This window comes from Morone saxatilis, unplaced genomic scaffold (assembly GCF_004916995.1).
Source record: "Morone saxatilis isolate NCDOM2014 unplaced genomic scaffold, NCSU_SB_2.0 Contig23, whole genome shotgun sequence".
Lineage (NCBI taxonomy): Eukaryota > Metazoa > Chordata > Actinopteri > Moronidae > Morone > Morone saxatilis.
Window position 1 is genome coordinate 19322151 of NW_023339796.1, and position 12928 is coordinate 19335078.

Sequence of the window (12928 nt, forward strand, 5' to 3'; positions counted from 1 at the left end):
GCTGCAGCACGAGTACTCACAGGAACTAGGAAAAGAGATAATATCTCTAGCCTAGACTATCGGGGGATTTCCCATGATGCACTGAGCTCCTCTCTTCCTCTCCCTCTTTCTGCACACATTCATGCCCCATTAATGCATGTTACTAACTTCACTTCTTACAAATAACATTGAAAATTGAACTGAATTGAGGGGCAGGGGCAACAAGAGGATGGGAGGATGCAAATGAGAGTCCTCCAACAGAAATCTTAAACTTTTTCCACAATTCCATCATATTTGTGAATATGTGTCTTGTCAGTTTTGAGGACTATGACATTTGAATTCACTTTTAAAGAAATAGTCTTTGATTCCCCCAAGATGGTGGGTGCCTTTCCACATTTAGTTTTGGTTGCTTGCTGTTAACTGACTTTAAACACACCTAGCAACTAATTTCCATTAGTAGCGAATAGGAAAAATGACATAATCATTAGTGACTTTTTAGAGATAAAGTTGCTAAGAAAGTCTGAAAAGTGACCAAGCTGGCAACACTAACTGAGGGTACGGGGCGCAATCAAGTTGGGGGATTCACTTTTACTTATGTTTTCCATAACTAAAGGACATATTTAACATATTTTCTACTGTATATTGCTGGGGACAAAGTGATACTTTTTCAGTATTGGTGGAACATGTCCCCCACAAAGAATGTGTGGTTATAACCTGTGCATCAACTGTGCAGTGGGGCAGCAGCATGCAGAAAGTTGTGATGCATTTATGATGAAACAGCTAAGTCATGGTTAGGGTTAGGACCTTAAAGGGCACTCTACCACATTTTGTCCACTGGAAGAGCACCCAAGAGGGCACTTTGCCACCGCTATGTGGGCTTTCAAGAAGGCCACTGCAATAACTTTCCAGAGTCTTACTATAAGCCCCAGTGTAGTGTTTTATCATCTAATAAGTCTTGTCGTAGATGTAGTACTCAAATTGGCCTTCTTGACCATACTTTGTCCCCCAGCAACACAGTTCCTTGTTCCTTTCATTTACTGTATGTTATATACATAATATGCACATGCTTATATACTGTAACAGTAGGTACATCCAGACAACTTCTACTTTGCCTTCACTCATTACTGAATATGGAACTATACTGTGCAGTCATGTTGTTTCATTCCCTATGATAGAAAGCAGGGGTTGCAGTGAGCAAAAGGTTTGTAGAGAAGAATCATACATCATGCCAACCCTCCTGGGAAACTCACATTTTTCATTGACCGCTCCCAGTTTGCTTCAGTTAATTAAAATGGCCGTGTTTGAGTTACCATTTTCCACCAATGATTTATCTGCCTCGATAATTACCGTGCATACCTAGTTATTTTCATTCTTTAAAAGTCACCAGAATGCAGTCTCTTTTTTGGGGGGGAGGAACCTCAGCCTCAGCCCCTCCTGTTTGATTTCAGAATCCTCCCTATTTTTGAGGGTCTCATGGTTGGAAAGTATGTGTAGGTTGCTTTGCTGATTGTGTTACTGTAAGGAGAAGTTACAGGAGCTTTGATTCAATTTGCAATGTTAGAAACTTGTAGCAGAAAACGTGGTTAACATTTTTCCAAAGGTGCCCATCAACTACAATGTAGCTACAGTATACATATGCAGGCCATCACCCATTTATGTACATCTGTAAATCAACAGTTTTTGGTCATCAGCTCATGTTAGTAACCCTCCCTTCCCATTCTGTCTGTGTGGTTCTGCCCACTGTATCCACAACTGGATAACCTTGTACAGTACATCAGGACCTTTGTAGTCTGGTTCAATGGTGTATTAAGTTTGAGTGGAGGAGTATCCGTTGGGCCACCGCCTCCCTCTGCCTCATAGATAACAATGTTATCAGGGGTGGAGCAGTCAGGAGGGATGGGGTTAGCTGAGGAAAGAAGGGGGGAGGGGGTTATGCTGTGCCCTGGCTTTAATGTGGAGAGATTGAGTTAATGTGGTTTTGGTAATAATGACATTGAAAATTGTATGGAAAATAAGGCTTTAGACAAAATATCACCTGTATCAGTGTAGATGCGAAGAGTCAACAATACATCATTTGTGCAATTGAGAAAATAATTGTACCATTTGGAATTAAAGAGGAGGCACTGAAAACGTACTGACAGGAAAACTTAACCTCAAGACAAATAAAGAAGCGAAAGCAGCAAGAGAAAAGCCAGTACAAAATACTTCAGATCTGCCTCTCTTTACAACAGATCATCCCACTGCCACATAGCAGTAGTTGTGGAGAAGGTTAGCCAGCCCTCCTATTGACATGACGAATCAAAACAGCCACAGCCAGAATCCCCTCAGCCAACTGGGATCCACCTTTTCTCCTCTACCAACCAGCATTTTTTTTTTATTCATTCATAAATGAATATGTTAAATGATAACGTCCTCCATACCTACACATATTCATCTTAAATACAGGATTCTTTAAATGTGCACTTTTAAACTGTTGCTGTGACTATATTGAAACTGACAGACAGGCAGGAAGAGCCCTAATACCAATCTGATCTCTCCTGCACAGCAATTTTATCCCCCCCACCACCATTTCCTGAGGCACAAGCTACCTAAAAACGATATGGTAGGTGCTTGATTTCCAGCCCCAAATTGAATTAAGGTTTGAGCTGGGGAAAACTTGTTTCCTTACTGCCTTAAAGCTTCTGGCGGCTGTGGCTCAGAGGCAGAGCGGGTCCTCCACTAATCGGAAGGTAGTTGGTTGGATCCCCTGCTGCGGGAAGTCGAAGTGTCCTTATGCAATATACTGAACCCCAAATTGCTCCCGATGCTGTGCATCGGGGTGTGAATGTGAATGAATGCGTGAACATTTTATGAAGGTTTTGTTAATGTCCCCCCTATGTAACCTGCTCAGTGGTCATTTACTCTTCAATATTCTTTAATACTGCATGGTTGTGTATCAACATTCTGCGCTGTTTATGAAATTCCTGTCCTACGTTTGGCTGCAGCTGTTTTTAGCTTGGAGAAAGAGTCCTTAAACAGCAGGCACAATGGTGGAAGGCCAAAGGCCAATCTCCCCAAGCTACTCAGTAGTACAAGGTGGCTTAATTCGTTTTGCCTCCCAATAATACCTTCATAGGACTAAACACTTGACCATTTGTATAAGGCTTGCATATGCCAAGGCTTTTCCATGCCTTTCTAGTCTTTCGACCACTCAAAGCGCTTTTACACTACATGCACATTCCACCTTTCACACACATTCACTCAGTGATGGCAAAGGCCATCGGAACAAAACTAATGCATTCATACACATTCATACAGCAATTTGGGGTTCAGTATCTTGAAACTAATGCATTCATACACATTCACACAGCAATTTGGGGTTCAGTATCTTGCTCAAGGATACTTCGACACATGGCAGGAGGAGCCGGNNAGGATACTTCAACATGTGGCGGGAGGAGCCAGGGATGGAACCAACAACCTTCTGATTAGTGAACGACCTGTCTTCCTCTGAGCCACAGCCACCACCAGGTAAGCTTGCTAGCAGCAATGATGAAATTGTGGAGGCTCATGCTTATGGGGAACAGAATAATCCAGAGACGTTGCATCTGTGACAAAGTTTTGCTCTTGTCTTGTCTTCATATGCCACTGAGAGTGTTTCAGAAGCAGAGCATCTCCAGATCATATTGCCTACCCAACATTGTTTATTTGTGTATTTTGTTGTTTCGCTGCTTCAAATCTCCTTTAATATGCCTCTGACTTGACTTCCAGCCTAATGGCACAATAGCATGATATGTTATGTAAGTATGTATGTAATTTATTTTAATCCAGAACGTATTGCAGCCGTACCCCGTCGAATTCGGAAGTAAAGCATATAGAAAATATGAGAACTGAGTTTCATTAAAGGATCAGTGTGCAGGATTTAGTGGCATCTAGCAGTCAAGTTGCAGATTGCAAGCAACTGAATACTGCTTGCCTTCCAGACATAAAGGAAAAACTACAGTGGTCATAAGACTATCTAAAGCCAGTGTTTGGTTTGTTTGTTCTGTGCTACTGTAGAAACATGGCGGTTCAACATTGTAGCCACCGCTCCCTCTGTACATAAAAACAACTCATTCTAAGTTAACAAAAACACAATGATTCCAATATTCAGGTGATTATACACCAACAAAAATACAACTCTTTTTAAGAGCAAACAATCAATTTGACAACATTGCTGATTTTTAACCTGAAACTATCAAGTCTTAAGTAACAAGGACAAAGACAAATTTTATATAAAAAAAATTCTAACTGTTTTACAACAATGCATCAAATGTTCACTGGCTATAGTGTGCTGATACAACATGTCATTCACAACAATGCATGTCCTTAAATGGATATAAAAGAAGTGAGTATTAACTTTAACTGCTAATGAATACTAGTCCGACCAATTGAAATGTTAATCATCTGGACTGATCTCTTAGCACTACCCAAAAGTAGCCATTGTTCTTTAGTGGTGTACTGTAACAGGCAGCACATGCAACATTAACATCTGAAACAAGTAGAAATAACTGCTCTAGTCTAACATAAATGTTAGTAAACTAAAATATTCACATAGAGCCAAATGTGTTGTGGTAGTTGGGGGCATTTAGCCAGGCACTAACATGTCACTAGGGGTCAGATTTCACAATTCACCTTTTGAAATAATAGACTAATGAGGTAAGGATGAAAACTTAACTGTAAGCAGACAAATGTTAATATTGAGTGTATTAGGAAAAACTTTTATCAGTGACAGTCAAGACCTTGAACACCCCCTTTCAATTGCATAAACGTAGTGTAACTGGCAGTTTGCATGATTTCTGAAAAGAACAGAAAGAGCTCAGAGTAATTTGTCACAAACAAGAGAAGAGGGAAAAGAGGAGTGAAAAGAGAACATTTACTGTTGGAGAAATTAATTAAATTAACAGGTACTCCAAAACTCTGAAACACTTCTTTCTCACCTTAACTCCTCCTTGTTGGTTGGGCTGTTGCTGCACCTGCAGCTGTATTGTGAGGACTTTGGGCTGCCCTCCAGCCTGGCCTGCAGCCCGAGCCTGGGTCAGAGCTGCTAGCTGGCTTCCCTGGAGCACCAGTTTCCCTCCAGGGAGCTGACCCAGCACCAGTCTAGCCTGGGTCTGCTGCTGTTGCCCCCCTTGGGCTGTCTGAACCTGCTGGATTTGTGTGACCTGCTGCTGGGCTTGACCCGCTGGCGCAGCAGAGCCAGCCTGGGAGGGCTGCTGGAGGACCAGGGTGATCCGCTTTGCTTCACCACCCTAGAATCAGATACACAGAATGAGATTCATTGTGACACTCAGGAAAAAAAAACTGACCTAAAAATACAGCTTGTGAAACTCATCAACAATGTGGAAACCAGAAAACCCGTCCAAGCGTCACCTACTGTGATGCAGCTGTCAGGTTGAGACCTTGCTGTCTGTTGTGGCAGAAGACGTGGGGCTTACCTGTGTTTGGGCCTGCATGGCTGGCTGAAGCTGCACCTGGCCCTGAGCCTGGACCTGGATCTGAGCTGCCTGGGGCTGGACTTGGACTTGAGTCTGGCCTTGAGCCATCTGCACCTGAACCGTCTGGCCTTGCGTCTGCTGGGGCATGGAGGTCAGCAGCATCTGTTTGACTGGCCCGTTGGGAGACTGCAGCAGCCTCTGCACCCCTGCAGCACCCACCTTGACTTGAGCTTGTCCTTGGCTCGTCTGATTCAAAACTGTCCCCCCCTGCAGTATAGACATGCCAGGTTTAAGAGGAGTGCCAGACAACACACGGATGACCTTTCCACTGGTCTGGCCTGTAGCTCCTGATACAGTCTGCAGCACCTGGGCTTGACCCTGGGGACCTTTGAGAATGACAATTTTCCCGCCCGCCTGCTGTGTGATGGCAGCTAACTGCTGTGGAGTGAGCTGGTGAGTTATCTGTGTGAGCTGCGTGGTGGCAGTGGTGGTGACTGGAGAGCTGGAAACAGTCAGAGGTGAACTCAGCAGGACAGTGCTACTGGTGGCCACGCTGGTGTTGCTTACAATAGGTATGGTGGTCTGGGCCTGGATCTGAGGTACACTATCAACAGGGGCTGGGGCTACAGTGGGAGCTGCAGCTATGGAAACAGTCTGAGCAGTCACCACTGGCACTGGCTGCTGTGTGGGGACTTGAACGGGGGCCGGGTCCGGGATGGCGGGAACTGCTACAGGAACATTAAGGCCAGTGTTGACCGTGAGCTCGGACTCAGCTGGTGGGTCCACCTGGCCCAGTGCAAGCTTGAGGGCCTCCTCCACGGGGTCTGAGGAGCCCTGAGAGAAGGAATCGTCCGGTAGGGCATCCAGGTTAAACAAGGGTGTATCCTCAAAGAGGTCCATGATGGGGTCCGCCATCTTGCCCACTCCACACTGGGAGACGGGCACAATGTTAAAAAGACTCAGAGATGGAAGCTAAACAGTCGCAGTCCAGTTCTTCTCAACTTTTAAGTAAACAGCTGGTAAAAGAGGAGAAACACAGACGTCAATAAGGTAAAAGTATATGACATTGAAATGATTTAAACAAACGCTACTCAATGTAGAGTGCCTCATTCAATGGTTTGAAAGTTGAAAGTGTGTTTTAGTGTACAAAGATAGCAAGGGGCAGATAACAAGGCAATATTCAAGTTCATGTTTAACTCCCAGCTCCTATGTTACTTTAATGTACATCAACATCACAGCATAATTCATCTACGTTAAGTCTGGTTCCTATAGCAGTGTGCGTAGGTGCATAGTTGAATGAATCACAAACAACTTTCATATGAAGACACTTACATTTATCTTCTTAAGAGCTGTGACTGAAACGACCAAGTTTACTGTGAGTTAAGTGCATCAAACCACGAATTCATTGGCCTACAAAGTAAAAATAAACAAGTTTAAATGACATATAACGCCCAGTAAACTACCGACCTCCGGATCAGTGTTTTCGAATATAACCTCTCAGTCGTGGCCACATTGTCCAGAAAACGGTTTCAATTTGACATTAAGAAGGTCTAGAAAAAGAAACTAAATGAAAAACGAGCCCGTTTCAGTAGTAATATACAAAGCTAGAAGACCCATGGAAGATCCAATGAATGAAAATAGTTGGTAGTGAAGTCAGACGAGGAGGGTACTGATGCTGGAGAGCCGGGATGCTTTCCTCTCCGGTCGTATTGCAGTCTTTCTCACAAACCCGTCGGCTAGCATTAGCTTGTACCGCGACCAAGATGTGCCTATTACAACAGCGTGTGTGGCACCGAAAACATATCCAGGCTTCAAAACACGGTGGGCTGTGTGTTTGGAAACGTTACCTCGCTTCTCTGTCATTTACTACCAACCATTCAGTCTACCGGACTCCTTCAATCTCATCAACAAACCGGACCAAACCAAAGCAACGTGCCACAATAACCATTGCTCGTCAACGTTCAGACACGGGTTAGGCCGCAATACTGTTTCGGTTGCGCTGCGTCTATTTTTCGGCAAAAATACCTGAAAATAACCATCGTATCCACTGCCCTAACTCTCACAGTAATAATTTCGGGGTGCTAAATTTACCTTTGCATCGACACACATGGCTTTCTCCGTCTCACAACACTGTACGATTACAGGAAACGGCCAGGGAAGAGCAGGAACTAACATTCTTGCCAGAGAAAGCGTAGAAAGCGTGCCCCTCGGATGATATCAAACGCTGATTGGTCCGTTGTCTCCCAAGCCGGCAGCATACTGCTATTTCATTGGCTGTACGAGCTATCCGTCATATGTACGGCCGCTTCTGGGCGGGATGCGAGCCATAGTTAGGTTGAGAAAGCAATAAATGCGGCCTAGCTGGGACCATTTCACTGAGTGATCTTCAACATTGCTCTTTTACTGCCATAGATGCTCACATTAGGAAGCGCAGGCCCCGTAGAGCTGACTGGAGAAAAATAAACGGTGTTTTCATCATCTCAAAGGGTTAATGGAGCACACAACCGAACAGCCCTGTTTGTGAATTACACTGTCCGTTTGTTTCAGGGTTTTATTGCATTGGCTACAGCTCAGGCATCATCTTCAGCTTGTGAAAATACTTAATTGCTTTCTAAAAATATACACCCAGACCACATGGGCACATTGACTTTTGTCCTTCATTTTTGTTAATTATTACATTTTGAGGTATCAATAAAAGCTTTCTTCTGGGCACTAACGTGATGACTTGTGAGCTCGCATGGGTGACTTGGATTTTGGCGCCCTCTAGTGCCCACAGGCTGAAATATGATTCTGAGCCGCTGTGGCTGCTTTATTATTTAGATTCTCCTTCTTCTTTTTGTGTATTGTGTGCAGGTTTTTGTGTGGTAATCTGAGTAATCACAAATCAATTTAAGAATATGCTCAATGTAAGCACAAATTTACTTAAATAATAAAGAAAACCTTACAACTAGAACTTGATACAGGGTCTCTCGTAAGGTCAGGGCCTCAACATCAGGCAATAAAGATGTCAAGACCCTTACCCGGTCAGATGATAATGTATTTTAGTCATGCACATTCTCAAACAAAATTAGAATTTACCACAAAGCAACTGCTGCTTTTGCAGGTCCTTCAGGGTCAGGGGCCCCAGACCAAATTGCCTGTTTGCACAGTTGGTAATCCAGCCTTGATTTCTATATCATAGTTACCATTTCTGTTCTGAGCTTAAATATCACAAAATAAGATGTGATATAACATGGTAAAAAAAATGGAAAAAGATTCAGAGAGTTTACGCAGAGGAAATAAGGACACCGCGATCAGAATAACCTAAAATATGTCCACAAACTCTCCCATCTATTACCATTAAAGCTTCTTCATTCAGTGCATTAATGTGACACCACAAATGAATGTCTTGGTTCTCCATTTCCAGGAATACTTACTGGCCTGTCCTAAAATCAAGCAAGTGTGATTCTGATAGGAGACAGACAGACGGAGAAACAGAGAAAGAGAGAGAGATTGTGGTCATGAACCAGGGAAGCGTAAGTGACTGCGTGTGACAGCACACCACACTTTATCCATGGTAGCCCTGTAGAGAGGAGCCTGCCTGTTCGCCAAAGCCTCCATCTGTCTGCGGCCCTGCAAGGAGTATCCGCTATTCACCACACTTGCACTCTGCCCCATGCTGGTCTGCTTGGTCCACGCCAACGCCAACTCTGCTGGTGAGGGCTATATTTACAAACAGCTGCCGTGGCAATGAGTAGAGTACCATGAGAGGAGGGAGAAATACTGTTTTGCATGAGCAGATTAAACGGCCACACCCCTAACATAGTCTAGTATCAACTCAGTTATTTCTCTATGTTAGTCTAGTGATGATTTATAAAATATTGTCTCTCTTCAAATGTTGGAAGGAATATTTGACAATTCATGTAAAAGCAATACAATGAGCCAACCTTATATGATTTTATTTGAATATGTTCTCCTCAATAGAAATTTCTGTGTAAATAAACATTTGTTGCAGGAGATTTAACAGGCATATAGAGGGGCATCATTCATACGACACAGCAGAGTAAAGGGCAAGTTTGGCAAGTTTGTTAGCTAGACAGGATGCCATGTGGAGAACAGCAGTGTTTCAAACATTGTGAATAAAAAAAAATCTTAGCACAGAAGCCCACATTGCACATGGCTACTTTTTATCACAATTAAAATATCTCTTAACCCAACTAATATGTATGCACAGAAACAGCGAATTAAAGCCACAGATAACTTTACTGAATGTCTCTGCTTCTTTTCCCACTTTTTTTCTTTTGGTCTCAAGTGAAAATTATCTTAATTTACACAATCTTTATCTCATTTATTTTTTATTTTTTGCATAAAACACATCCTTTCATGCACTGTATAAAGAGTTAAAGATGGAAGCCTTGTTTTTCTTCCACCCCCTTTCATTTTTCTCTCAGTCATTGTCACCCCTGCGCCATCCAATTATCCTCCTATCACCCTTCCAACACTTCAACCTGACCCCCCATCCACCTTCCTCACAAGGGAAAGACCAGAAACCCGGAGAAGGTGGAGTACTTCCAGCCTCCCATCAGGTTGCCTCTCTCCAGTCTGAGGTAGGCCTTGTCCCCCTTCTCCATAATCACCAGGCCGGCATTAGTGGCAGCTTCTCTTGTCACATCCTGGTCCCCGGCAAAGGCTGAGATCATTGGCCAGCCGTTCAGCATCAGGCTGACCTAACAGAGAGCAAACAAAGGGATTAGAGAGTCCATGTTGATCCACTGCAATGAGAACTGCAAGTGTCAGAGTCGAGGTATCATACTTGAATAGTTTGTCTATTGTAGGCCTTTACAACGTGGAAGTTGAAACTGTACACGCCTCTTCTTGGTGCCAGGAAGACGCTGCTCTCTTGGTCAAAATGAGTGCCCACGTTCACTAGAATCTGACGCAACCAAAGAGAGGGAGAAAAGGGAGGAAGGCAAGATGATATGTGATTTACACATGAAAATATAAAAGTATGGAAGTGAATAAAACCCTTGGAAGACCAATGATAAACAGTAGGGCAGTGGTCAAAACAATCCCATATATATGCTCACTCCAGGGTCACTTGGGTCATTCTTTTTGTCTATTCAGTCTCAGGCGTCTCCCAAAATACTGAGTCATGCTTTTTCATTTACATTTCTAAAACAGCCCAGAATATCTGTGAAAACTCAGCTCGGCTGAAAGTCTGAAAGTTCAGTGTTTACCTCATTATCATATTTCCTCACTGTCAGAACTCAAATCAAATGTGCATCTCATTGCTAGAAGACTCCAATACTTGGAATGCAGCTCACAGAAGCTGTGTGTGGGGAAAACATTGAAACTTTTTTTTTAATTATAGCTTTGTAAATAATCTTATGTGAAATATAGTAAAACACAGTAATTTGTCCTCTCATGCTTTACTTAAACCACAAAACAGTACCCTGTGACTGAATGATAAGCAGTCACGTACTCACATTATCAAAGTAGATGATCATGGTGCGGTTGCTCATGTCTGTGGGCTCATGGTTGGTCTGGCGGCTGGCGGAGAAGGCAACCCGGCCAGAGCCGGAACGGACCGACATGCCCAGGGCGTTACCGGCGGGCTCAGATGAAGGAGTGGAGTCACATACGACCAAGCATTTCCCCTCAAGGATGATGGGCTCTGTGTCATTCTGGCCCCTGGACCCCAAAGGTCCCCACATAAGGAGCACAGACAGCAGTATGGGGAAGGTAACTAACCTGGGATGCATGACTGAACTGGGACTGTTAAGTCGAATATCTCTGATTGATTCTACTTTAGAGAAGTGTCACTTTGGACTTGAACTTGAAATGAAAGCAACCATGCTATGGTGAAACAAACTGTCTTTGTGAAAAGTTTCCAGACTTTAACCTCTATGTAGTTTTGCTTGCTACCGGTACAGTACATTCATATGCACCCAGGCAGCAAAAGAACCAGCAGATTTGTCTCAGAGCCGAAAGATATTCAGAAAATACTCAGAACTGTTCATTGGCCATAGCTGTCAATCACTCCATTTCTGTCTCTGTCTTTAGTTTCCCTGTTTACCCCCACAAATCCCAAGTCTCTTCAGTGTCCTACGTGCTGTGTCGGCAGGGGCCAAAATGACAGTCACAAAATAACCTCTTGGTATTTTCAAGTTGATTTCTTCAGCAAAAAACCTGACAAGAGGGCAGAAGATCAGAAGGGAAGAAAAGGGCTTGAAAAGATAGAGCGCAGCAAAGTGAGTGAAGATCCAAGTTCAGACTCTACAGGATGAAGAGATGATAAAAGATGCTGAGGAGAGGTGAGGGAAAAAAACAGATGAGGTAAGATTCTGGAGAGGTGACAGGGAAAAGATGTAGGGCCCAGAAGGGAGTGAAAAAGAGAGAGGGAGTGGGGGAACAACTCCACTGAGTGACCATCTGTCTTTTACACGCACCCTCCCTCCGTGCTCAATACACATTTCCTCACACGACACACACTCTCTCTCACTTGTGCTTTTGTTTCACACTTACGGGCACATATATAGTAGCTATACATGGACAAAAAATGTTACTTTTTGCATTTTTAGTTTGTTCTCTCTCCAAGTTCAACAACGTTTCTGTTGTTCAACTCATAGAAATGAAACATAAGTTGGAGATTGGAGACTTTTTTGACCTTGTGTGATGCCATTAAGTTTCAAACAGTACATTTTTAAATACCATTCATTTATCTTTCACCAAAATGAGTGTAAAAACATCTCTTTCTGAGCTTTAATGAAACTTATTTCCTTACACACAAAACAATCTGTTTATTGGTTGGAGAAGGATTCACATTATTGCAAAATGATCAATAATTCACCTTAAAACAAAAATTCTAAAATGACTCAACTATTTTTGCTGTGCAGTACAATCCTAGTGTTTCAAGTAAATAGAAAATAGATGATCACCTGTTTCCGTTTGAACAATCCTGTATTCCATAGCAGGTGAAAAGAGTTGTTTCCTCCCAACCGGAGCACTGTAATATGGACAAAAATCCCTCTTCTCCTGTTCCTCTATCACATTATCTCGGCACGGCAGACAGTCTGATCGTAACCAAGCCGGAGTGTGCTCTGATCTCTCCCTTTCTCTCTCTCTTTCCCTCAGCCACCCCCTTTTCCGTCTGCTTCTTTCTCACCCTCTATGTTACATCCGCCCACTCACCTTTACAGTGAAATAAAGAAAATGGGAAGATAATTGGGCATTTGAGCTGCTTCAAAGAGCAAAACTAGCTAGTGAGTGGCAGTTGTTTTTCTTATCTTTTTTAATATCCAATCAAATCAGTGGTTCCTTCTTGTGTGTCTTTTAAGCTGAGTTAAAAGGGATCACATTCTCCTTTTTGTTGCTTGTGCACCTAAAAGATTCACACACCTCCAATGCTTTATGTAGCGAGGTTGCTTCTTCTAAAAGACACAGGCTGGATTAGCAGTCTGCATCAATTTGTCTGTGAAGATAGATTTTTTTGAGCGTAAAAACACATAAACCATACT

The 12928-nt window shown here is 43.1% G+C and overlaps 2 protein-coding genes across 6 annotated transcripts in view; both read right to left on the reverse strand.

Moving 5' to 3' along the window:
• chd8 (chromodomain helicase DNA binding protein 8) overlaps positions 1-7648 on the reverse strand; it is a gene marked incomplete in the record, with an annotated part of 25885 nt that extends 18237 nt beyond the window's left edge. For all 4 annotated transcript variants that reach the window (XM_035670644.1, XM_035670641.1, XM_035670642.1 and 1 more), the window contains 3 exon segments: positions 4935-5246; positions 5433-6448; positions 7524-7648. In XM_035670644.1, the coding sequence (XP_035526537.1) occupies positions 4935-5246; positions 5433-6347 (1227 nt within the window).
• A 1714-nt stretch (positions 7649-9362) lies between these two features.
• On the reverse strand, positions 9363-12872 carry cbln12 (cerebellin 12). 2 transcript variants are annotated; one of them, XM_035670028.1, is made up of 5 exons: positions 12350-12872; positions 11279-11600; positions 10898-11240; positions 10225-10344; positions 9363-10138 (listed from the first exon to the last, which is right to left on the reverse strand). In XM_035670028.1, the coding sequence occupies exons 3-5, from the start codon at positions 11171-11173 to the stop codon at positions 9941-9943; spliced, it is 594 nt and encodes a 197-aa protein (XP_035525921.1). In that variant the 5' UTR covers positions 11174-11240; positions 11279-11600; positions 12350-12872; the 3' UTR covers positions 9363-9940. The 2 variants fall into 2 exon arrangements, with proteins under 2 accessions (XP_035525921.1, XP_035525920.1); XM_035670027.1 differs by having other exon boundaries at positions 10898-11600.
• Between the last annotated feature and the right edge of the window lie 56 nt (positions 12873-12928).

Bases quoted from the DNA above. Each gene is read 5' to 3' on its own strand.
- cbln12 (XM_035670028.1), bottom strand. From the start codon at position 11,173: ATGCATCCCAGGTTAGTTACCTTCCCCATACTGCTGTCTGTGCTCCTT. The intron at 10,345-10,897 runs GTGAGTACGTGA...TGGTTGCGTCAG, and splicing joins TGATCATCTACTTTGATAAT to ATTCTAGTGAACGTGGGCAC. The intron at 10,139-10,224 runs GTATGATACCTC...GCTCTCTGTTAG, and splicing joins ACAATAGACAAACTATTCAA to GTCAGCCTGATGCTGAACGG.